A 26,232-nucleotide genomic window follows, 5' to 3' on the forward strand; every position below is an offset into this window, starting at 1 on the left:
GTTTCCTCATGAAGTTTTCCTTCACCGTTTGTCAGTGGTGTCTAAATAATCTTGTTCATATTAAAGTATTATTGGATATTTTGTAATAAGTACTTATCGTCAAAATAATTCTGTGTTGTATTATAATACAACACAGAATTATGCTATTCACCTTACTCAGGTAAGTTTCTCTTTCACTCTGTTTGATGAAGAATTTGACTAGTTTCAAACCATTCTAGCCCCTTATGTTCATAAGCAACATTCTATATAATATTAATTTCCGTGTCAATTTGTCTATCCTACCTATGGCAAAATGATATACGGTACAGGAAAAATAGGAACGCGCCGAATTTCGAGATTCGAATTCAACGTGACGTCAGGAAATAATTCAGAATTAACAAAAACAAAACTAATTGGATCATTTTTGGCGTCCTACATTTTAATGAGTACTAGGAACAGATACTCATATAATATCATTATTATTCAGCTATTTCTAGGACAAGAATTTACATATCATAATATCCCATTTCCGAAAAATTATTCTGATAATAATGACCATTAAAACCAAAAATAACAATAATTAAAACACGGCAAATTAACGAGAGATTTGATACAAAATGATCCCATTATAAGATTACAACATAAATCCCTAATACACATAAATTATCAGCAGTATAAGACTTAGGCCGTTCTAAACAAGAGACAAGATTTAAGCCCCTAATTAAATTCCGAATTAATTTTAAAGATAAACATTCAACGCTGTATAATTTTACACAGTATATTTTATACATATATGGTTATATATATGACCTCACGCCTGTCTCCCATGGATGTAGGCAGAGACTATGAAACGTCAATTGCTACGAATCTTACATACCTACTCTTTCGCTTCATCAACAGTCATCAGTCTTTTCATGCATGCTCGTCGGTTAAGGATACTTTTAATTTGGACCCGCTACACGTTGCTCGGCAGTCAGTTGCCCAGCCACCGCACCAACCGTGCAGTCAACATTAAATATCGTTATATTAAATAGCGTCCATCTAGTCGATATATTTGCTCAATATAATAGAGCTGGTTAATTATAGCCTTGGGCAAGAGATATTCTGAGAGCTAGTTTAATTAAAGATTAATTAAAGGTAATGATTACCTTGCTGGTCAGGGTGAACTGGCGAGCTTGCGTGGTTCCGATTTGCGTGTCATGTAAATATTTATTGGGGTTATTTCGGTATTAGATTTTTTTTCAATAGGGCACGGAGTCTGGATCTATGATATATGGCAATAAGCTCACTTCACTATTATAATGAAACAATGAATTAATTGTTGTAAGTAGGCTACAAAAGAGTACTTTCACACGTCGAATATGCAGTGTAATTATATACAAGAGTATGTAGGTATCATAACCTTACTAGTAAAATTATTTTACTTTTAAAACGTACTGTCATTTAAGTGATAAGGCGCAGCGTGGTGTTATACTATTTCCATAGTTTAGTAGTTGTTCTATTCTGTGAAGAACAAACCCTCTTCTATTTTTATTTTAATATAAAATCAAGAGAGCGAAATTGCGGGCCTGTCGTGTAAATTTTCTATGTGATGCTTGTCGGGACGATGACCAAGTGAAAAATAAAGTAGGATCGCCGTCTCGAGACGAGATACATTTCGTACAATCACTCTTTTGAGTGAATGGAATGAAGTAGAGTGTAGTCGGCGCGGCCGTTTTTGGATTAAAATTAGATGCTCACTTCCGAAATGATTATGATTTAGAGGGATTTTTGAAAAATGCAATAATCATTTTTGATATCTAAATATATGAATAAAGACACAAGTCTGTAACTATGTATGAATGTTTGTTTTGATGGGGGAAAATAATCCAATTACTAGGTGAGGGAGTAACTCTTACTGACTAAAAATCATCTCTTCATTCCTTCTCCTGCTTTGAGCTGGAGCTCTCGTAACCTGTTACGTTGTCCGAAGATGTATGAATGCTTAGTAAGGAATTATAAGAAAGGCCATAGCCATTTAATTAAATCAAACATTCAAAATCAGATACAAAATTGAAAAATCTATTCAAAATGCTTCACCCATTCATTCGCCGGTCATCTTACAGCTGACCCACATTTTAATTGGGAGATTAGTAATAATTGAGCGGCCGGTAATAGGGTCAAGTAGACCCGTCATTATATCGATGATTTTCAAATGGAAAACGACGGAAATAAACGTTTTTATTGCCCGAGTTTCGAACCTAAAAATAATAAAAATTCTTTGCCACGGTAAGTAGCGGTTGACCGGCATTTTTGGCTTTTATAGAAGCCAAGGAGATCATATGAAGACGTTGGGTAATAAAATTTAAATTGAAAACGAAAGTACTTTTTATATTAAAATTCTTTGCTGTTAATCTCAGGTTTTGGGGTGTATTGTGGTTCAATTGTGGCCGCGTAGGATTTATGTCTACTAGAACCTAACAAAATTATTAATAACCATCATTAAGAATTGAAAACTTGATATAACAGTTTTAATTTGAACTCGTAAAACTATACTAAAAACACGGCCTCCTAGAAAACCGACGTGAAACAACGCTTGCGTTATGATTCGTTGTGTGAGTGAGGTTAACAGAGGCCCAATGGGGTATTTGTGCCTTTGTTAATCTTAAAAAAAGTCCTTCCAATCTTCCCAATCCCCGATACCCCAACAACCCTTAAATTCTTAACCTCCAAAAGGCCAGTAACGCCTTCTTACAAGTGCTTGTAACTGCCTCTTGTGTTTCGGATGTCCATGGGCGTGTCGGCGATTGGTTACCATCAGGTGATCCGTTTGCTCGTTTACTGGCTTATACCATAGAAAAAACATTTTGATTTTGGACCAATTTTATTTGTGTTCTAACTACTCTTATTAATTTTATCCTCTCTTTTGTTACAGATGAGAACGCGTGCCATTTCAAAAGATCGGTTGTGTCTAGAGATTCATAAAGAAATATATCCATTACACAATAGAACGTAGAAGTGACTGTGTTCCAATAATATACCAAAACATGTGTTTAAGTTATAAAAAAATAAAATACAATACAAATTCTACCCTAAAATCTAAGTGTTAAAGTTTAAAATTGATTGTTTGAAACGTGAATTATGAAATTAAGTGTGAGCGCATACCGCGCACATGCGTCTGCGCACAAGAAGATCCTGACGTCATCGTACCAGCAACACTATGGGAGCACCGCGGCGCCACCTATCTGCAACCCGCTGCAACCACCCAACTTTACTCCACAGGTTAGTGTATTAAAATCTATAATCAAGAAAGTTATTTACATACTACAATCAGCTTTAATTGATCGACGTATAATAAGTATTCAGAAGACGCTGCGTTGTTGTTGGACAGTACGATATTGCTCGTACTATTATTTCGGAGACACAAACAATCGATCAATTGATCTAGTAGAAACTATCGATCGACGTCGACCTATCCATTCTACCATCAATAGACATCGATCAATCGATTCTACAACCGATCGATACCATCTATCGGCTATAACTTTCATTAACAAAATTACGAAACTCAAGTTTTATGAAATTCACAAATAAATCACAACCGTTTTTTATCGAATCGTTGACTATTGAACATCTCAATATTGCGGAAGTCTATTTGAATATTTAATTTCATCTGTCATTCAGACTTTCTGGGGAAAAGTATTTTTTATTTTTATTTTCCTTCCGACCATCAATCGTGAAGAACGCCTATTATTTATTCTGAATAAAAGTTTTATCTTAATTGTAGAAAGTTACTATACTAGATGTGTCTACTGTCATTTGCAACATGTAGGGTATGAAGAAGGATAAAGTAAAATAAGACATGTAAGAACAGTGAAATGAATGAATGAGTAACATGATGATAATACATATATACGAAATGAGATGATATATGATGATATAAGATGATCCATAAATAAGAGAGGAAAATGGTAATACCTACATGTAGTATAGACTAGATGATACACCAATAGTTTGCTGTATAGAAAATTATTGTGATCTAAAATCATTAAACAATATAATATTATGTAACTTTTTACAAGCAAGTGAGTATGTGTGTGTGTGTTTGTGATGTGAAATCATGCAACAAAATTTTGAAGCGGATATCTCTAACCGATTGACTTCGAATTTTGGAAATACGTTTAGTTAGCCATTTACGTTAAAAACTGTTAGCTGGTTAAAAAATTGTGTTTTATAAAGTTTTTTTTTTTATTAAAACTATTTTGAACCAACATTGTACAGCACCGCTTTAATATTCCATACTCAAAATAGACAGTATAAAACTTGTTCCTCTATAAAGTTTCTAAAGTGATCTGACGTCTGACTTGTAGTTCAATACTTCACGTCTAAGCTTTGTCTGTCTAGTTCTCAAAAAGTAGTAGTGACTGGATATTGAATCTTTTGTATTATTGTGTTAGGTTCTAAAAATATCGTAATGTTAATAAAAAGTCTAGCTATTTCAAATTCTCGATAATATACATAATGTAAAATGGTTCTGTTAATTATTCTATCAGGTAGACTATTGAACTCATATCATAAAATAGGACTCAAGTTCACCTTAACATAGTGATGTTACATTGTGTGGTGTACGGCCTCTTAGAAGGCCGGCGTGAAATAACGCTTACGTTCTTCAATATTCACGAAATACAGATGTAATGGGAATGTTGCAACTCAAGAGGACGAAATTTCACAATATCAATGTCAATCGATTGCAATTAAATTCAAGGGTATGCTACCTGGTTTGCCGTTCTGTACCATAAAAAGTGTGTACCGTTTTTATCAGGTTTTTTTTCTTAATTTACTATCATCATTCTTTGTTAGGCCCTGTCTTAATATGTAGATTTTTTTGCCAACTTTCTATAGTACCACTATAAAATTCCTATAAAACTTGTCTTTCAATACAGTTTCAAAAGTGACCCGTCTCAAGTCAGTTCTGTCTGTCTTGTTCTCAACAACTAGTGCTGCGATATTGAACCTCCTTACAATATTGTGTGAGAGATCTGAATGACTATTTGTACTCGAATCTTTGAAGCAGAACTTTGAGTGGCTGTCATGTAACTAACTTTATTTTGTTCTTCGAGTGTTGTTGGAAACTGAATGGAAGGGAATCTTAAAAGGTTTTGAATGGTACTTGTGTTATGTAAAATTGATATTTTTGATGCTAGAAAAATATTTTTTTAGCTTTCAAAATTTTTGGGAGACTAATCTGTCTATGCTGTCAAAACAGCTACTAACCTTCACGTTTTTTAAGCCGGTAAACTACCAGACAGATCACCTGATGGTAAGCAATGACCGCCACTCATGGACACCCAAAAAACCAGAGGCCTTACAAGTACGTTGCCGGCCTTTTGGGGGTTAGGAATTTAAAGGTTGTTGGGAAATAGGGATTGGGAAAGGGGGTTCCGGTAACCTCACTCACACAACGCAAACATTGTTTCACGTAATTTTTTTGTAAAATCGTGGTATCACTTTGCTCGAGCCGGCTTTCTCAAACTTTAAGATGATGATGAAATAACTTTCAAATGTCTATACGTGCTTCATATTTTTAATTGAAAAGTTATTTTACAAACAAAAAAATTAATCGATAGTTATCACACAAAAATCTCACTTCAAAAGTACTCGTAAATTAAAAAACATACATACATACATACATACATACATATCGTCACGCCTTTAATCCTCGAAGGGGTAGGCAGAGGTGCACATTATGGCACGTAATGCCACTGTTTACACCCACTTTTCACAATTTATGTTGTAAGTCCCATGTAATAGGTGGTGAGCCTATTGCCATATACCGGGCACATTTCCAGACTCCGTGCTACTACTGAGAAATTTTTCGAAAAACCGAAAAAAGTCCAGTAATACTTCGCCCGACCCGGGAATCGAACCCGAGACCCCTTGCCCGGCAGTCGCACTTGCAACCACTCGGCCAACGAGGCAGTAAATTAAAAAACTAACGAAGAATATTCGATGTTTTTGCAAAATTTATATCAAAAAAATATTCAAACAAAAACAATGTATTGAATGGTAGGCTTTCACGAGAGCACTTAGAGTGAATTTGATGGATTGATTCGACTCAAATTTCCTATGTAGCACTTAAGGTGATGCTTACAAAGAGAGACTTAATTATGTTTGTAATTACTCTCGTTTCATTATAAGTTATTGGTCGAATATTTTATTTGTCAATAATTGAGATGATGATCATTATTATGACAATGATGAAGATTAATTATTATGTTTTTCGGCTTACTCACGTAGCTGTTTGATGAGGAATTCGACTCTCTTCTAAGACTGACTTGAGTCGTGTTTTGCGGAATGCTGCTCATAAATATGAGCCTATGGAGTAGTTTGAAACTAGTCAAGTTCTTCGTCAAACAGCTGAAAAATATTTACGCCGATAAAACTTTATAATTAATTTTGTTTGTCTCACGAAAGTATGATGATAATGTCCATTTAAGAAATGTTTAATGGTCAGTTTAAGCAGAGCACTGGTTTAGAATTTAGTTGTTTGTTCAGCTGTTGAGGTTGGTAAATATATTATTGTTTAACTTGTAGAATAATTGATGAAAAATGATAACCGTGGAACACTATGTTTGTCTAGCTATGTTTGTTAACTATTAGTTTACAGCCATATTTGTGGCAACTAGTATACCAAGTTTCATGTCCAAAAGTATTCCCTGAAAAAGTTTAAATAGAGTTCTAGAACACAAACTTATTGTTACAGGTAGAGAGATGAAACTCTAAGCACGATTGTTTTTATCATCCCCAGTGGGTTACACAACTCCCCAGGAAAAATACGACCATAAATACAACCTCCCTTAATAAGACCCATTGTCAAAGTTTCGGGGTTTGTGATTACCTGTAACGAGGTTCTTAGACCTTCATTTAACTCCTCGAGGCAGGGAAGGGAGCTAACTTTCGAAGGAAATCTAGTTACTGCTCTTTCCTTGATGCAAGAACCAAATGTAGGGAAAATGTGAGGGAGAAATCATAATTATTGTAACTTTGTATTGTGGTTGGATGATTCAATATTGTGTTAGCACTTAACGTATAGTGTTTTGAACTTAACTGTCCTTTCTTTAGGACACTTTTTTAAGAGACTGGATTTAATAATGTAAATGAAATGTCAATGCAATAGGTACTTTATGTGTTGTGATTATATCGATAGTTTGAATATGCGATACATATGTATAAGTGAACGGCAATACTGATTGAAGATCAAAATATTTTATGACATACTTCTAAGCAAATGTTTCTAAAAATAAATGACTTTTATAAGTTAAGTAACCTTGTAAACGAGTAAGAAACTTTGTAATCGAGTACGCAATAACTCGAGCAACAAAAGCAGTATTTCTTATACATTAAACGAATATAAGAACAAAATAAATCAGATAAACCTCCTTTGTTTCAAGATAGAAAAAGTAAAATGTAACAATGTTTCGCTTTTTAACACATTTTTCTTAGATCATGATATCTCCGGTAATAAATCTTATTGTAAGTGGGAAGATAAATTGCTACTTACGTAAATATATCACTTTGTGTATACCTATATATATAACATACAGATTGTATCTTGGGCGACATTTTATAGAAACTTATGTGTGTGTCTTGGAAATGTAAAGGCTTTTTGTTGAACATTTTTGTAAAGAAATTAAGGATCCACATGTTGATATAATATTTTACTAAGAAATTGAGGATGATCACATTAATACAATAAAATATCATACAACCAACACGCGTAGCACTTACTACGATTGTGCTACGCCGTAGTAAAATGCTACGAATCCGTAGCAAACTACATTATGATATTATTTTTATTTCTGTGATCTCTGTTGCTTAAATAAACAATAACAGCATTCGCTGTAGAATTAAGAAGAACTTTGAGCTCTGTAAATGCAATCATTCAGATGAAAAAACCCGAAACAATGTAATCTTGCTTTTTCAGAGAGAAAACGAGTGCATTTTATGAAATGACACTAAATTGCTCCAATTTCGTACAGGTTCAAAGCGTACAGCTTAGCTTCAGTCACTGACTGTTAGTTTTTTAGTCGTTTTCTTTGGCAACTGTCTCGTTTAATTTCAAAACTGGTATCACTCTTGAACTGCGATTCTGTAACTAATGGTGTTATTTTTTCACTAGAAATGGAATTGATTGTCTCTTTGGAGCCAATATCTTATTTGATTTTTGGTTTTATAAAAATAAAAATGGTGAGGTCCAAATTCTTTAGGTCATTTCAAATTAAATAAAAAATCATTAATTAATAAACTAATGTAGCTAGAAAAAATATATTTCGATAACTTTAACTTAATTTTTCACAGATATTTTACAGATGTAAACATTTTAAATACTTTTCAAGTAACAAGTCAGATAAACACAAGAATTGTTGAATTGAGTACACGCCGAGTTAAGTCGCATTATTTGTTTGACGGAGGTTCAAAATATCGAGAAAATAAAAAGTAAATTGTACTACAAAAAGGTTGTTATTGTAAGTTACCTACTTATGCGTGTTTAAATAAAAACTTTTGGTTACAAAAGAATACATAAACATACTTACACACAATTTGTTTTTTCTGTAAGTCTGTTTTTGTTAAACTTTGTAACTTCGTTCAACCGTAGTTTGATGTGATCAAAACATCTATTGTTCAAAATAAACAAAACTTTTTTACATATTTTATAAAAAACAACAACTGAATAAGAGCTCAGTTATGATTTGAAACTGTACAGTTTTGTATTTTCACACGAGAGAATTTATTTTTAAATAATCCAATTAAAATCTAGCTAATTTGATTATTGTTGATTTATTGTACGATTATTATTGATTTTTGATTAATACTAATGTTTTAATTCATACCGAAATCATGAAAAATCTTATGATGAGTGGTGTTAGAGAGGAATGCCTTTCCTACCACTGTTACTGTTCTCGTGGGTATTATAAGATCACGTGCTTACTTCTTTTTTGAGGGGATAAAATCGTCCAATGGCTGCTCAATGCGAGATGCAAGAGAGAGTGTCAGACTCTTACCGACTAAAAACCACCCAGTTACTTCTCTTGATTTTCGAGCCGGAACCCTGGTAACCCAGATCACTTGAACAGTGCTTACATTAATAAACATTAAGTATTGTAACTTAACAGTAGGTAGGTAAGCAATTGGTACTATTAAAGCAGTATTTGGATGTAAAACGAATATTCAGATTGTGTATTCCCTAGAGTAACATTTTGTTAGTAAATGGTGATTTAGTCTGTATTTAGAGATAAGGAATCGATTACACGAGGGCTAGAATGGATGTTTTCAAATTGGGTGAGTTCGATTTTAAACTTGTTTTTGTTAGCTGGTTTATTCTTTTATGTGGTTGTTTTGTATGTAAATGGAGATTCTTTAAGTTCTTTTTTAATAAGGAGTGTGGTATTTTAGTTTGAGTAGGTTTTGTATACAGGATGTAAACGGAACGCTTCCGAATAACACTATTTTTTTGTTTTATCATTTTAATAGTTTATAACTACTACTTAAGCAGTTTTTAAATACTACCTAATTTGTTTAGTTGGTCCAACAATCGTAAATGGGAACGCCGAGCAAACTGTTCGATTCCCAAGTGGAGTATTGTTGTTGTTTTTCTGTAAAACACGACTTCGAAATCAAGTAAAGTAGTCATAAATCATTACAGATAGAAAAATTAGATATTTTTTTAAACATCAGTATCACCCTAAATTAACTTAGCGAGATGACGAAAAAATTTAGCTTCGCTTAAAATTAAATTTCTTTGCAGTTTATACAGAAATAAATTATAATGAGCTGAAGTTTCGTACGTGAGCCGCGTTTCACATTTTTATCGGCAAGCTTCAGGGAAGACCGGACAAAGAGTACTTGCACCATAGTGTTGTGCACTAAACTTTACTTATTTGTCGATAGTTTTAATAAGAAGTAGTGAAAGTTTGTGTGCTACAGGATAATACGATAATACGATGAATAAAAATACGAAGATTGAGAGCTACTTCAATTAAAATTAGAAATAAAACATTAACTTTTAACAACTGAATATGATCAAGTCAGCGTGATTTTATCTTGAAGTAAAGATTGTCTTAATAAGATATGTTTACGAAGAACACTTTTTACGATACAAACAAAAAATGTTTTATATGTAATTGTACGAGCATAAGGAAAAAACGCTCAATTGCTACATACCAATCCAATTCTACGTACAAATACATAATACACCAATCTTTTATTTATTTCACTCATGTATTCTCTACTTAAAACATGAATAACTAAAAATATACAGATAAACCAATTATTTATCGATATAAAACTATCGACACAATTACAGCACTAGCACAGAGTGTACTCCCAGATTGCACGAGTGGGGTAACAAGTCACTCGTCCATCACCTTTGTTTGTGAGGTCCATGTGGCGTCACCTCATTTGCATAGCGATTGGATTGCTCACCGCTCATCGTCGTAGCTTGAGTTTGATGCACGGTTTTATCAGAGAGTTGGGTATTAGGAGTCTCACTTTTTTATTGATTTGTGGAGGTTGATGAGTATTTGCTTACTTTATCATTGAATGTATTTTGTGGACATCAATAAAATATACATCAACATCAATTTCAAAGGGTTTTTTCTTATTAGTTCTCCACGGATTCTTGTGATACAACATATTTTTTGTTTTTATAATATATAGGTTTCATCAATATTTGAATAGTACATTAGTTACACACTTTTGAAAGTCATTCTATCGTTTTTCATAAGGTAAATATGAAACCAAAAGTTGTAATACGTAGAAAATACCGGCAAATAATCAACCTAACTTTCGGGTGATATAGAAATATTGCATGATGCATTTCGACAATACGAAACAGAAGCGTGTGTTTACATGGACAACAACTATTAAACAAATAAATTATTACGAGTAGCCTTTTAATTGTTTGCGAATTAGTAATTTACTGTTCATTAAATTGAATGAAATCAGTGGCCATACATTACCATGCATGGTCATCTATCGATAGACATTTGAATTTGAACTCAATCAAAAACCACTCAAAGTCCATAATTATTTGACACGCAAATTCGATTATACTTTGATGTCACATGACATTGTATTAGTCTGATTTCCTGGTACTAATCAGTTTCCATTGAATGCATCCATACAAATCCATACATTTTGTTCGTTACAAAAGGCGGTAAGGCATTGTCCATCGAATCGAGGGGCTTTGTAACTGATATAGCGATTGCATCTCTGCGCGTATGTCGAAACCCATACTAGAATTAGGTTTAGAATAAAACACAGTACAATGTCACAATTTTAATCGAGAAAGGGGTATTTTTTGAGGAGGGAAAATCATCCCATGAAATCTTCCGCTTTAGCCTCATGTTAATAAACTTGATGTCTACTGATAAAATGTATTGTTACTATTCCTGCTTTTCAAGCAGGATTTTGATAAACTTCCTGGGTATCCGCAGCTCATGCTAATAAATTGATCTCTTTATATTAAATGTACTGCATAATGAAACTACTTAATGGATTTTGATAAAATTAGGTATACAGACAGGGTATGATCTGATTCGAGTGATAGAATACTTTTTATTCTACGGGAACGCGGGCGAAGCCGCAGGCAGAAGCTAGTTTTTACATAAATAAAATACACAAAGCAGCTTGTTCGCTTTAAAATAATGTTGACTTTATTTCAATGTTCAAAACCTTTTGTGCTTTGCATTGATTCTTGGTAACCTTTTGATATAAAACAGCTTCTAAATTTATGTAACTGGACCAATTTGCGCTTGTATTCAAATTTACGGGCAACTGAACGTATTTACCCTTCATTGTGTATACACAATACATAAAATGTATATCAATCAAGGTCTTTTGCTATGTGTACTGGTTTGCAAAGTAAGATGACGACCTCATTATTATATGCGCTGGATCAGTAAATCCAGTACATGATAAACCCTCATATATGTATAGTCGAGGCCTATGGTAAAACATATATGGATCTATCTTGTCTATGGTAGATTTGATATCTACCCCTGCCAAGCTGGGTTGAAGATCACACTTATTAATATCAAAGTCAAAGTTTTTATTTTAAATAGCTTCCGCCCGCGACTCCGTCCGCGCGGATGTCGGTCTTCGCGTGGAAGTTTTATTTCTCCATTTTAAGTAACTCTGACAATGACATCTTATAAATATCTATTGGACCCAAATACGGCGAGGCCCATAATAATTAAGGAGATCCCTCTATTGAGCTACTGCTGTTAAGCTCGCGTTCTGTAGAATAAAACTGTTTTTTTTTTACGTATTTTTTCAGGATAAAATGTATCCTATTTTATGCCCAGGATAATAAGGTATAATTATACCAAGTTTCATCGAAATCGATCCGTTAGTTTTCACGTGATGCCCGAACATACAGACAGACAGACAGACAAAAAAAATATTTATTACATATTTGGGTTTGGTATCGATCCACATCCCCTGGGTGTTACTATTATATTATTTTTAGGGTTCCGTAGCCAAATGGCAAAAAACGGAACCCTTATAGATTCGTCATGTCTAAAATAGTTAAAACTTTGTAGGTTGGTGTATTTTGAATACCGCTATTCGAATTTTGAATAACAATTAATAAATTTAAAAATTAAAGGGTACCCTTTAATACTCCATACATGGAACTCATTCAAAAAAAATTTTTTTTCGTCTAACATATCCGTGATGGGTGTCTATGGATAGGTCTTTAAAAAAGGCATTAAGGTTCCTAAAATCATTTTTCGACAAAATCAACCGTTTAAAAGTTAGACGCTTCCAAAGTGGAAAAATGAGTGTCCCCCCCCTCTAACTTTTAAAATAAGAGAGTGAGAAAACAAAAAAAAATATATGCTGTAGATTTCAATAGAAACTAACAACGAAAATTGGTTTGAACCACATATCATTATTAGTTTTTAAGAAATAAAACATTTTTAAAAACCGCAAATATAACTTTGTCGTTCATACAAACACTATGTAAAACCAAGTTATTTTATAACTTTTATATTATGTCATCTATTTGCTGTTACGGAACCCTTCATGGGCGAGTCCGACTCGCACTTGGCCGGTTTTTATTTCAATTTGAATTGTCCCTTCTACAGATTTATTATAATACTAGCTTTTGCCCGCGACTTCGTTCGCGTGGAATAGTGACTTCCGGCAAATTTTTGGTTTTAACCACATAGTTCCCGATCTCGCGGGATCTCTTCAAAAATGAGATGTGGAAGATATTCCCGGGAACTCTTCAAAAATCAACATAATGAGCTCTGCGTTTGAATTTAATAGATGTATACTCACTTAGGGCATTGAAAAAATAGTTTAAAAACGGACTTAAACTAACTTAAAACTAAAGAAAGCTACGAATTACGAATTTATAACAATTAAAAAAGAAACTATATTACAACCTATCCTCTATGCTATAATAACCAAGCTTAAACTAAATAATTTGAAAGAAACGACTTAAATCTAATCTAATTAAAAAAAAATATATAGACTTACAATTTTATTAAAAAAACTAACTACAGTAACTACTAATAATCGATATGAAACTAAACCTACGTTAAATAGTTTAACCAAAAAACCAGAAAAACCCAACAAATAAACTTATTAATTGACAAATACAACGAAACCAATTTAGAATATACGAAACAGCAGGACCACTACAGACAAATAATCATACGACTGATAATACACTTTTTCTACGATAGTACCGAAGCGCTCGGCCGATACCCAACCAAATGAATGTAACGAAACCATAGCGCGATCTATTTCGATCCCAACGCCATCTATCGAGGATAAAGACAACTTGGATTATTTATTTATACTCCGTTCGGACATTTTCTTTGTACTAAAAGTTTAATTATATTGATATTATATTTTTTTCATACCTTTTTACGATTTATTTACTTTTTTTCGATGAATTAAAACAATAACATGAACCGAAGTCGTGTAACGATCGACATAGAATTATCTATACTCCGTTAGAGCATTTTCTTTGTACTAAATGTTTTATTATATTGATATTATTTTTTTCATATCTTTTTACTATTTATTTACTTATTTTTCGATAAATTAAAACAATAACATGAACCGAAGTCGTGTAACGATCGACATAGAATTATTTATAAATAATTTATTTCTTATTTTTATTTTTTGATTTTTGAAATAAAAATATGTGTAATATGTCCTTTCTAAGGTTCTAAACTATATCTGTACCAAATTTCAACCAAATCCGTCAAATAGTTGCGGAGATTAATGGTATAAGCATAGAATGTTCGACGTGATTCTTTAATTTGACATAACTTTTTTATTTATGAACCGATTGACATAAAACAAACACTAAATGTAAATTTAAGCATCCCACAATATATTCGTGAAAACCGCATCCAACTCGGATCAGCCGTTTCTGAGATTAGCGCGCACAGACGAACAGACAAACAGACAAACAGACAAACAGACAAACAGACAAACAGACAAACAGACAAAAAAAAAGTTAATTACATTTTTGGGTTCGACATCGACATAACAATAACCCCTGCTATTTTTTTTATTTTTATTTTCAAAGTACAGACAGCACTTTTCTACGATTTTATTATATGTATAGATATGAATGAATGAATGAGTGTTATAAACGTAAGTGTAGACAAATATAATCAGAAAGCTCCGAACTGCTAAGCTATCGGGAGTTATACGTGTTATTGTGAGTCAACCATAGAAGATAGACATTTGCTGTCGTAGAATATTTTTTAAACAATTTTAAGGAGAACATTTCCGTCATACATTATTTCTGTGTAGCTTTAACCATTAAGGCTGCACACGCGACGGAAGCTTAAAAAATGGAGTAAGTTCGCCTGTTTTCCCAACATTTCCCTTCACTGCATTGCTCCTATTGATCGTAGCGTAATGAAAAGTATACTATAACCTGCCCAGGAAAATAAAGAACAATTGTACCAAGTTTCGTTGAAATCTGTCGAGTAGTTTTTGTTTCTATAAAGAACATACAGACAGACAGACAGACAGACAGACAGACAAAAATTTTTCTGATTGCATTTTTGGCGTCAGTATCGATCACTAATCACCCGCTGATAGTTATTTTGGAAATATATTTCATGTACAGAATTGACCTCTCTACAGATTTATTATAAGTATAATAATCTATCTATCTATACATATAATAAAATCGTAGAAAAGTGCTGTCTGTACATTGAAAATAAAAATAAAAAAAATAGCAGGGGTTATTGTTATGTCGATGTCGAACCCAAAAATGTAATTAACTTTTTTTTGTCTGTTTGTCTGTTTGTCTGTTTGTCTGTTTGTCTGTTCGTCTGTGCGCGCTAATCTCAGAAACGGCTGATCCGAGTTGGATGCGGTTTTCACGAATATATTGTGGGATGCTTAAATTTACATTTAGTGTTTGTTTCATGTCAATCGGTTCATAAAAAAAAAGTTATGTCAAATTAAAGAATCACGTCGAACATTCTATGCTTATACCATTAATCTCCGCAACTATTTGACGGATTTGGTTGAAATTTGGTACAGATATAGTTTAGAACCTTAGAAAGGACATATTACACATATTTTTATTTCAAAAATCAAAAAATAAAAATAAGAAATAAATTATTTATAAATAATTCTATGTCGATCGTTACACGACTTCGGTTCATGTTATTGTTTTAATTTATCGAAAAATAAGTAAATAAATAGTAAAAAGATATGAAAAAAATAATATCAATATAATAAAACATTTAGTACAAAGAAAATGCTCTAACGGAGTATAGATAATTCTATGTCGATCGTTACACGACTTCGGTTCATGTTATTGTTTTAATTCATCGAAAAAAGTAAATAAATAGTAAAAAGGTATGAAAAAAATATATAATATCAATATAATTAAACTTTTAGTACAAAGAAAATGCCCGAACGGAGTATAAATAAATAATCCAAGTTGTCTTTATCCTCGATAGATGGCGTTGGGATCGAAATAGATCGCGCTATGGTTTCGTTACATTCATTTGGTTGGGTATCGGCCGAGCGCTTCGGTACTATCGTAGAAAAAGTGTATTATCAGTCGTATGATTATTTGTCTGTAGTGGTCCTGCTGTTTCGTATATTCTAAATTGGTTTCGTTGTATTTGTCAATTAATAAGTTTATTTGTTGGGTTTTTCTGGTTTTTTGGTTAAACTATTTAACGTAGGTTTAGTTTCATATCGATTATTAGTAGTTACTGTAGTTAGTTTTTTTAATAAAATTGTAAGTCTATATATTTTTTTTTAATTAGATTAGATTTAAGTCGTTTCTTTCAAATTATTTAGTTTAAGCTTGGTTATTATAGCATAGAGGATAGGTTGTAATATAGTTTCTTTTTTAATTGTTATAAATTCGTAATTCGTAGCTTTCTTTAGTTTTAAGTTAGTTTAAGTCCGTTTTTAAACTATTTTTTCAATGCCCTAAGTGAGTATACATCTATTAAATTCAAACGCAGAGCTCATTATGTTGATTTTTGAAGAGTTCCCTGGAATATCTTCCACATCTCATTTTTGAAGAGTTCCCTGGAATATCTTCCACATCTCATTTTTGAAGAGATCCCGCGAGATCGGGAACTATGTGGTTAAAACCAAAAATTTGCCGGAAGTCACTATTCCACGCGAACGAAGTCGCGGGCAAAAGCTAGTAATATAATATAACCCACGGCCGGTGTGTCGGTTTTGTTGCTCGAACTTGGCGGACACACTGCCGTGTGTCTAGATAATCGATATCAATGTTTTATTATATTGATATTATTTTTTTCATACCTTTTTACTATTTATTTACTTTTTTTCGATGAATTAAAACAATAACATGAACCGAAGTCGTGTAACGATCGACATAGAATTATTTATAAATAATTTATTTCTTATTTTTATTTTTTGATTTTTGAAATAAAAATATATCTATGTCATTTCTAAGGTTCTAAACTATATCTGTACCAAATTTCAACCAAATCCGTCAAATAGTTGCGGAGATTAATGGTATAAGCATAGAATGTTCGACGTGATTCTTTAATTTGACATAATTTTTTTATTTATGAACCGATTGACATGAAACAAACACTAAATGTAAATTTAAGCATCCCACAATATATTCGTGAAAACCGCATCCAACTCGGATCAGCCGTTTCTGAGATTAGCGCGCACAGACGAACAGACAAACAGACAAACAGACAAACAGACAAACAGACAAAAAAAAAGTTAATTACATTTTTGGGTTCGACATCGACATAACAATAACCCCTGCTATTTTTTTTATTTTTATTTTCAATGTACAGACAGCACTTTTCTACGATTTTATTATATGTATAGATATAGATTAATTTTGGTACTGACTGGTAATTTTGAAAAGTCAATAAATAAAGAAGTAAGTAATAGTCCGTCAGTAAAACTAGGTGCTCGTTCCAAATTCCAAAATTCGAATGGAGAACTCTTTCACTTTTTTTAAAAAAGGTTCAGGTTTATCAGAGCGCACTGCTGTCCAATCAAACGTGTGAGTCCTGTAAATGGCTTTTAATCATAAAAGCCACTCACTGTTATCAAACAGTGAGAAGAGAAGAAATGGCAATCAATATACCAATTATTCTCTTCTGTTATCACAAGTTTATTATTAACAATAACCCTCAAAAGAACAAACACTAAATCAAATCAAGTAAAACACTCAATCAAGTTAGTTACTGAACATTAAATTGATTAAGTTACATTGAACTTAAGTCATTATGCGCGGTCACGTCTAAGCGATGGAGAGTTAAGTACTAAATCGTGAATGCTGGGTTGTGTGGTCGGATCAAATTGTGGTACTTAGGTCATTTGTGGTCAAAACTTCTTTAAGGAGTTGTATTTTTAAACTTTTTTGTATATGAGTATTTTGACATAATCTATCTTCTGGTATACTACTTCATAGATTCTGGAAGGCTAACTTGTTACTCAAGGTCACAAATGCATCTGCCAAACTAGGCTAGGAATATCAAGTTCAACACCCGTTTCGAATATTTTCGATTTTTCGAAAATTATCGTAGTAAGCATGATATGGTAATAAGCTCAACCATTATTGTAAGGGACTCATATAACACTAATAAAAAGTCGGTGTTACATTTTGTACTGGGTATAATGGATGTTACTTTCTTTTTAATCAATACAATAAAAGGCAAAATATTATAAAGAAATGATATGACGTTATTTAAGAGAAAATATTCAGATGTTTAAACATAAGTGATCGCAATAAGTCCAATAGACATCTAATTCCAATAATTCCCCTCGACCTTTGTTTCAGATTCGCATAAGAGGTTTTACCCTCAGCATATTTGACTTTCTCTTGTAAGCCCACTTATGGCCACTCCTGTTTGTTCTGCTAAGTGGCTATGTATGAACTATGGTATATTTAGTTATGACAAGTTGTAACTATATGCAGATTTAATTTTCATATTTGGTTTTTGTTAACTCGTTTTTTTTTTTTTTTTTGATCAATTGGTTATAATTGAGACTGTCGAGTGTTCTGTCATTGTGACTGTCTAACCCTACCTCTACAATTTAATTGCTGTAGTTTAAGATTAAATTTTCAAATGACAGCAGGGCTGATGCTCGATCCGGAGCTGCGGACAACCTCCGGTCTACGGGGCTCCAGCTTAAAGTAAAGAGTAAGAATATAATGGTTTTAGTCATTAAGAGTCTGACACTTTTTTTCGGCTCAGCCTTCAACAGTTTTCTTTCTTTAACCAAAATCCATACCGTAAAGAAATTGAAAATAACCCATCTCCGTTTCTAGGGTCCCTATCTATTTCTGTGCTAAAACATTCCAAGTTCGGTTCATTGGTTAAGAAGTTAAAGTGTGGTCGCCTTTTAAGAATTTCCTTCATTTTGGCCTTAATTTGATCAAAAGGTATAAACAAAATGCGGACGTGACTTGTGGGCGTGGATCTTCCTTTTATTAAGCAATTTCATGAAGTAAAAATATCATCAACAACCTAAGACTGCACGGTTGGTGCGGTGGCTGGTCAACTGACTGTTGCATAACTTGTAGACGTTTCGCTCTCGGTACGGAGCAACTCTTAATGTTATTCACTAGTTGTTTTTATTCTATATACGTTTGGCAAAAATAAGTGACACGATGCAGTTAAGTTTTGGTTAAGTTAGCAACAACATACTACAGTTTTTGATTACAAGAAACAACGTCACAGTTATCAAAAACGATCGTAAATACCACATCAATACGAGATAGAAAACTACTCACTCCTATGTACACACATCAAGCTATGCACAACCAATATAAGCTGAGCTTCAAATGTGCGGAAATATCATGTAAAGCGAGACCATGGTAAACTGGTTATTGTGTTGCTTGATGTGTACCGGTATATCTGCGCAATAAACACGGTTGGATCGCGTAAGCTTTAGTACGGATATTACCAGCGTACTTCTGTTTGCATTCTACGAGAACTATTGACTGGCATGAGATGAGATGACAGTGCATTAACTTTGGATACAAAATGCAGATGGGTCGTAAGCGGTTAAGAGAGAAACTATTATTGGCATGAAAGTGACGTGCTTATTCTGTCTTCTATCTTAGTAACTGGAAACTGTTTTAGAACTGTAAGCTATCACACGGTTGCAGAAAATATTTATCAACACCTTTTTCAAGGATATCGTGTAGTCAAAACTTAATATACATTTAAACAGTGACCGGTCAACAGTAATTTCTGACTAAAGAGTCTTTCAAACTGCAACTTCAACTTGTCCACCAAGCCTGGTGGTTACCACGCGTGGTTTCAGCAAACCCTCTTAGACCTTTAGTACAGCTCAATACCTGCCACGAATCACTGATAATAACCATAACTCCACACAAACACAAAACCATACCAAAAAAAGCCAAACCACAACTGCATAATAAACATTTAAAACCAGCAGTACACATAAACCGGTGCGACGGTGTAATCCCGCCCTTACGCAGCATAAATGTCAGCAAAATGCCTCATTGTGCCCACAATTAAAACCAAGAACAAAGTTCTACACCGCTCGTGTACTCTCTACTTTATGAACTATTTCGTGAGATTGAATTTATTTAAGGTCTTTGCATTAGCTGCTGTTTTAATAAAGTTTTAAGGTTGATAGTCTCGATTTAAATGAGTGGTGCTCGTCAAATTTTAATGTTTTAACTTAAGATGACAGATTTTAAGTCGTTTGTTTTTGGTAAGGTTCTGGTTTGAGAAGATTATTCGGATGAATTAATTTAATTGAGAGCTATGTTCTAAAGCGAATGGTTTATGACTGGTGTGTTGATGGATTTACTTGACTTGTGAAGGTTTTAGTTGATTTTGTGGCATGGTAACTGTATAGATAGAAGTTGATGTATGTAAATAATAGAAATGAAGAAATCTTGAAAACTATCTGCCTAATCTATTGGTCCGGAGCTGCGGGTTACGTTGGGGGTTGAAAGGCACATGTATAAAGTAAAAGTAGAAATGGAATGGTTTTTAGCCAGTAAGAGTCATCAGTCAGTCACTCCCTCCCAGACCTCACCCGAGCGAGACCGGAGAGAAGACATTGAAAGCTTTTCTCCTTCAAAAAATCTATTGGTTCAGTACATTACATCTCGTATATGCCACTAGGAACATAAATAGTCATGGATCTTGGAATTAAAGCCAGTTCTCTCAGGCTTCAGGGATTATAAATTTAAGACCAATTTATAACGCTATTTGCTTAGTTTTATTTCAAGTAATGAAGAGGTATCTCTAGCTATCGCTTTTATTTCTCAGTTTAAATGGATCTATCTTGAGAAATCCTTAATATACAGTACATAAATTTAGTTTTTAGAGCTCATTTTAATAAAATTACCAACACAACGTCTACCATTATCCCCACAAAGACGACTGTCGAATAATTATGTCTTTAAACTAAGCTCTCTCTTAAACCAACTTTTTTATATTAGATGAAATGTATTCAACTACATTTTATTTACTTTTTTCAAATTCGTTTCATTGTTTTTGTATATAATGTACGTATTTTGTTATCAGGGTCTTGTAGATATTTCAATTTGATTTTTTTCTGTCTGGAGTCTTGAGTTGTTTGATGTAATCGATCTTCAGTATCCATTTATTTATTGTTTACTATTGTAACATACTTATGTATATTTTCTTATTAGTCCATTGTGCGGAACTTTTAAAAGTATTTAAAAAATATATGGATATCATTTTAAAAGCTGAATTCATTTTTGTATTGCCTTAAGTAATAACACAGCTCAAATGTGCTACAAGTGAACCTCGTGTTACTTTTAGTAAATGAAAGGATAAAGAGCTTCCCTACAAAACTATTTACTCGAGATTTGGTTCCTTTTTTCTGCATAGCAAAGACCTTCCTCTTCGCTCTATGTAAAGCTTTTTGCGGTCAATCGTTGTCATAAATGTCCAATTTCTTTTGGTTTAGTTGTTTCACAAAATTAAAAGAAGGGATAGCTATTCAATCCACTATCAACCCTATTCATATCAAGTCTTGTGCATAACCTTTGTAGTTACCCATAAAAATAAATAAATACAACCGTGACTTTGAAAGGGTTAAACGCCTTCTGTATTGAATGTACTGAGACTTAACACCCCTATCGCCGTCGGTCCAGTTAGCTTAATCCTTGAGGTCTTATTGGCCCGTAGTACCGAAGTTATTGGGTTGAACGCCCCGCGGGTATGGGCAGATAGATACGCAATGAATTGCTTTGTTTAGCGGCTTAGGTTGTTTTTTTAAGCGTGAATATTATTGGCCGTGGATGTTTATTGTTGAGATTTTAGTTGCTATATAATGAAATAAAGGTTCAGGATTACAAAATAATATGGCATAGCGTACTATCCAGTAACACAATCTATAATTATATGGCGGCAAGTAGCATATGAATTTTTCGATTTTTAATGTAATTTTTAAGATTTTGAAGACATCACTGACAAATAGTTAACGTTAACGTGATGAGGAAACCTGGATTTATAATTTTCTAAGCTTAAAATTACCAAGTCGCATTGAGCAATAGTGTGGTCAGCAGTAGCCACTTATAGACCGTTGATGTTGTTGATGTGTCTGTCTATTCAGTCTGAACGTTTTCCCTTTTAAAAAATGAAGGCTGATATTTTGTTTTTTTTTTTTTATTAAATTTTTGCCCCACACTAGGATTTTCTCCAGTGTCGTAGGTGCGTATATAACATACAAGTTCACATACACATCACACCCCAACCCAGAACAACAATTTGTGGAACACAAAGAGTTGCTCCGTGCGGGAATCGAACCCGCCACACTTTGCGCGGCTGCCGGTTGCCCAGCCACCGCATCAACCGTGCAGTCGAATATAGATGTCATTTCATGTATACAGAAATTAATAACTAACATATTAATTGTCGACAGCACTTTAAATTCACCGCAGAACACAACTTGAATTTTATTAACGTTATTAAAATAATACCGAGGATGTTAAACTTAATTTATTATTAAAATTTAATCACCACGTATTAAGCTGAGCAACATATTATATTGTTATTTGTTCCATTAAAATGTAATGAGAACGTTTCAGGTTCATTGTTTATTTATTTTTACATTATTTTATGTTAATATTCAGTTATGGTTTTGGTGAGAGTATTTTTATTTGTGTCATGTGTATGTGCAATTATATGTTTGTAAAAGCACCCACGACACAGGATAAGTCCCAAGTGGGGGGCAACGTTTTTATTTTAAAAAAAGATACACATAAAAAACTCTAAACAATATCAACAGACGACATAAATACCTATTTAACTGCCGCACTCAGAGTCATTTAATAATTACTTAAACTATACCTTAGTAACGATTTTGTATCGAAAACCCTTGCCAAGGACTGGGTTAAGTAACCATTAATTGACTCTGAGTGTGGCGGTAACTTAAAAAACCTCTCAGTTTCAAAATATTACTTCAAAAATGACGTCACTCTCGAACATTGATATAACAACATTTTACTCCAATTAGACATACCAATCAATTTGAACATTTGCAATTATCCACTCAACTTCGTACGCAATTAATGAAATAGACCTCTCGGCACAACACTCAATAATCGATTCTCAGAAATCGAATAAGATCGAATAGGATTCGATACGAATAAACATCGATGTTATCGCTACCCTAGCCCTTGGAATGGCGTTTATATTTGGAACGCGTAGAGCTGTGCCGTCACATTAATATTGGTTAGTGCTGTGTAGTAGTACTGTAGGATAATCGATTGTGTTTTGCAAATAATCGGTATCGTTTTGGGTGTTTAGGCTACGGTCTTTGCTCTAGTTATTAAGATGTTTGGTTTGTTTTCTGTTTCAGTTAATGGTAGTATATTAATATAATGGATTTGACAAGCTCGATTAAAACTTGTAAAATACCATTTCATACTATCACACTAGTAAAAGGTATTTTTGTTGGGATTGTTAGATGTTTCTCTGTTAATCATGTTAAAACTACTGAACGAATTTTGATGATATGTATATGGTATACAGACATGGTATGCGCTGACTTGGGTGATAGGATACTTTTTATCCCATGAAAAGCTAGTCAGATAATATAGCCTAATAACAGATAGAATAATAATAAGCCTAAAAGCAATTGGCATTCCATTGTCTCTGCCTATCCCCATGGGAAACAGACATGAGGCTATGTGTGTAATAGATAGACTGACTAGTGGTAGAGGCTCATTTTCATTCTTTAGCAACGAAATTCTAAAATAGACGTCAAAAAACACAAATATAAATTTTCATTAAAACAGAACTCAGTTGATCACCAATTAAGTCCAACAGTAACAATGACGACAAATTAAAAATAAAACAACAACTGAAGTTCAAAATGCAAAAAGTTTTAACAAAATTACCGGACTGACAACAGAACTGAAATTTACTGAATTACTACAGAAATTGTAGGCTACAGACAAAGGATTAATGAACTATGTAATTGTGTAATTTCACGACAATAATTACAGTCTACGTAGATTGTATACATGTAATTACAATTTACAAAGTTGTTTTATTTTTATTTGGTTGGAATTTTGAAAAATAAATATGACAAGTTCAACATGATTATACATAAAATTTAATTGCATTAATTGTAATGTACTCGTAGATCAATATTTATATTATAAGAAACGTCATTTCCTTATTTAAAAAAATGGATTAGGGTCATTAAAATCAGTGTATGTGCAAATGGCGTCTCTTTTGTTGTAATTAGTGAAATCACAGTTATCTTTTATTAACATTTATTTCAGCTACTTCAGGGAATAATAGAATTATAATTATTTTGTGAAAAACTGTCTAATTAACTACAGAATTTATAAAAACAATACATAGAGTAACATGAGCACAAACAACAAGAAACTAACCTTACTACCTCATAATAAGAACTGCCAAGATCATCAAATACATAATTGTAAATAATACACTGTTATTCAATCCTATACGAAGTGAAGCCATTTATTTCAGTAGCCGATATTAGGGGTTACTCGAAAGGGTAAAATTGATACGGTATTTGAACATTGTAATCACAGTTCTCAAATTGTTTGGTTAGCAGACGTCTTGACGAAATGTTCGAGGCTTGATGAATAAGTTCGTTAATGAGTATCATTCTGGTTTGATGGTGTTCGAGTCAAATTGTATTATTTAGCTCTGAGAAGTGTTGGTTTGTATGATTAAGGTTTACCCTGTTCTCGCGACTACATAAATACTTCGATTTTTGTGGTTGTAAGTGCGACTGCCGGGCAAGGGATCTCCGGTCCGATTCCCGGGTCGGGCAAAGTATTATTTTCGAAAATTTTTCAGTAGTAGCACGTAATACGTGCCATAGTGTGCACCTCTGCCTACCCTATCGGGGATAAAATGCGCGATGATATAAAAAATACATTTGTTATACATTTTAATGGGAGTAGTAGACTGAGTATTAGATTTGCTAATTATAGTGAGCGACTACAGCGACGACTACTAAAATGCACCATTATGATGCAACGTGAAAGAAAGACAAAAAATCATTTGGGATTTATAGCAATCACAAAGACAGACTCTAGACTCCGTACTCCATAAAAATATATAGCCAATAATTTGGAATATAAACTGTTAAATGATTATATAATAGATACAAGAATAAAATTATATTGCTATTGACTAAGGCTAATATAGTTTGCCAAACATTTCCATTGATATCACGATCGAATTATAATGGGGAGGATGCAGCTAATTCCTGACTCGATATCTTGAGCAATAATCTAGTGGTTTGCAGAAATCCTTCCGCTGTGTAGGCAGCTGCCTATGTTTGTGTGTACCACTATATGTTAACAGTCAGAAGGTTCAATCTGCTGTGGTGTTGGATTTTGAACGCTATGTTGGTCTTGGTAAAGTAGAGTTTCGTGTAAAGAAGTTTTTAACTATGGGTGGGGTTTATTTATCTATGTATATTTTTTTATAATAACTATCAGTAGGCTGCTCGACGTTGTCACGTCTATACTCACTGCTCATGATGAAGAGCCCTTAACTACGAACAGTGCTGATCAGTCCCAAACTGTAAGCAGATTTGTTCCTTGCCATTTTATTGAAAAAAATAATAATATTAAAACACTAAATAAGTTTAAATTACATACCAATTTAATAAAACTTATTTAGATATTTTACATACCACTTCTTGACATAAATTTTATCATTAATCTCGTATCCCATTTTTACTACTGCATTTTTCTACTGTATTGCATCTAAAAGTAGTAGTATAGTAACAAAATAATCCAGCATTTCCCCACAAACGCTATACCTTAACAAGTCCACTCATAAAATCGCTTTACCTAATATTCAAGCGAAGCTACTGAAATAGACTTCGTTAGTCCATCTTCCAGTTTTGTGGTGAAAACCTTCCGTTATACAGACACTATCTCGATCTAAGGACCACGAACTAACCTCGGTTACTGAATTAATTTGAATTTACTATTCCTGCAGCGATCTATAGTTAACTTGGGTTTATGAAATTAAGATTTTTGGGTCCGTATTTTGGTATTTTGTTTTGGGAATGGATTGGTTAGTGAATTGTTTTAAGACTTTAAATATTGTCTTATTAGATATAGTGTTAAAATTATTTCATTTGTCTTAGCAGCAATCTGCTCTATTTTATGCTATGTCTAAGTCAAAATGATTTATATCAAATGGATCAGGAAGGCACTTTTGAACATCAAATATGTTTTTTGTCTTT

At 33.1% G+C, this 26,232-nt stretch overlaps 1 protein-coding gene across 15 annotated transcripts in view; it reads left to right on the forward strand.

Annotated features, from left to right (window-relative positions):
* The window catches only part of LOC118274590 (uncharacterized), a 362,728-nt gene that overhangs the window by 159,098 nt on the left and 177,398 nt on the right, over positions 1-26,232 (forward strand). For all 15 annotated transcript variants that reach the window (XM_035592192.2, XM_050697032.1, XM_035592186.2 and 12 more), the window contains exon 3: positions 2,894-3,240. In XM_035592192.2, the coding sequence (XP_035448085.2) occupies positions 3,100-3,240 (141 nt within the window). In that variant the 5' untranslated portion in view covers positions 2,894-3,099. The remainder of the gene's footprint in view (positions 1-2,893; positions 3,241-26,232) is intronic.

Source organism: Spodoptera frugiperda, chromosome 11 (genome assembly GCF_023101765.2).
Source record: "Spodoptera frugiperda isolate SF20-4 chromosome 11, AGI-APGP_CSIRO_Sfru_2.0, whole genome shotgun sequence".
Classification (NCBI taxonomy): Eukaryota; Metazoa; Arthropoda; class Insecta; order Lepidoptera; family Noctuidae; genus Spodoptera; species Spodoptera frugiperda.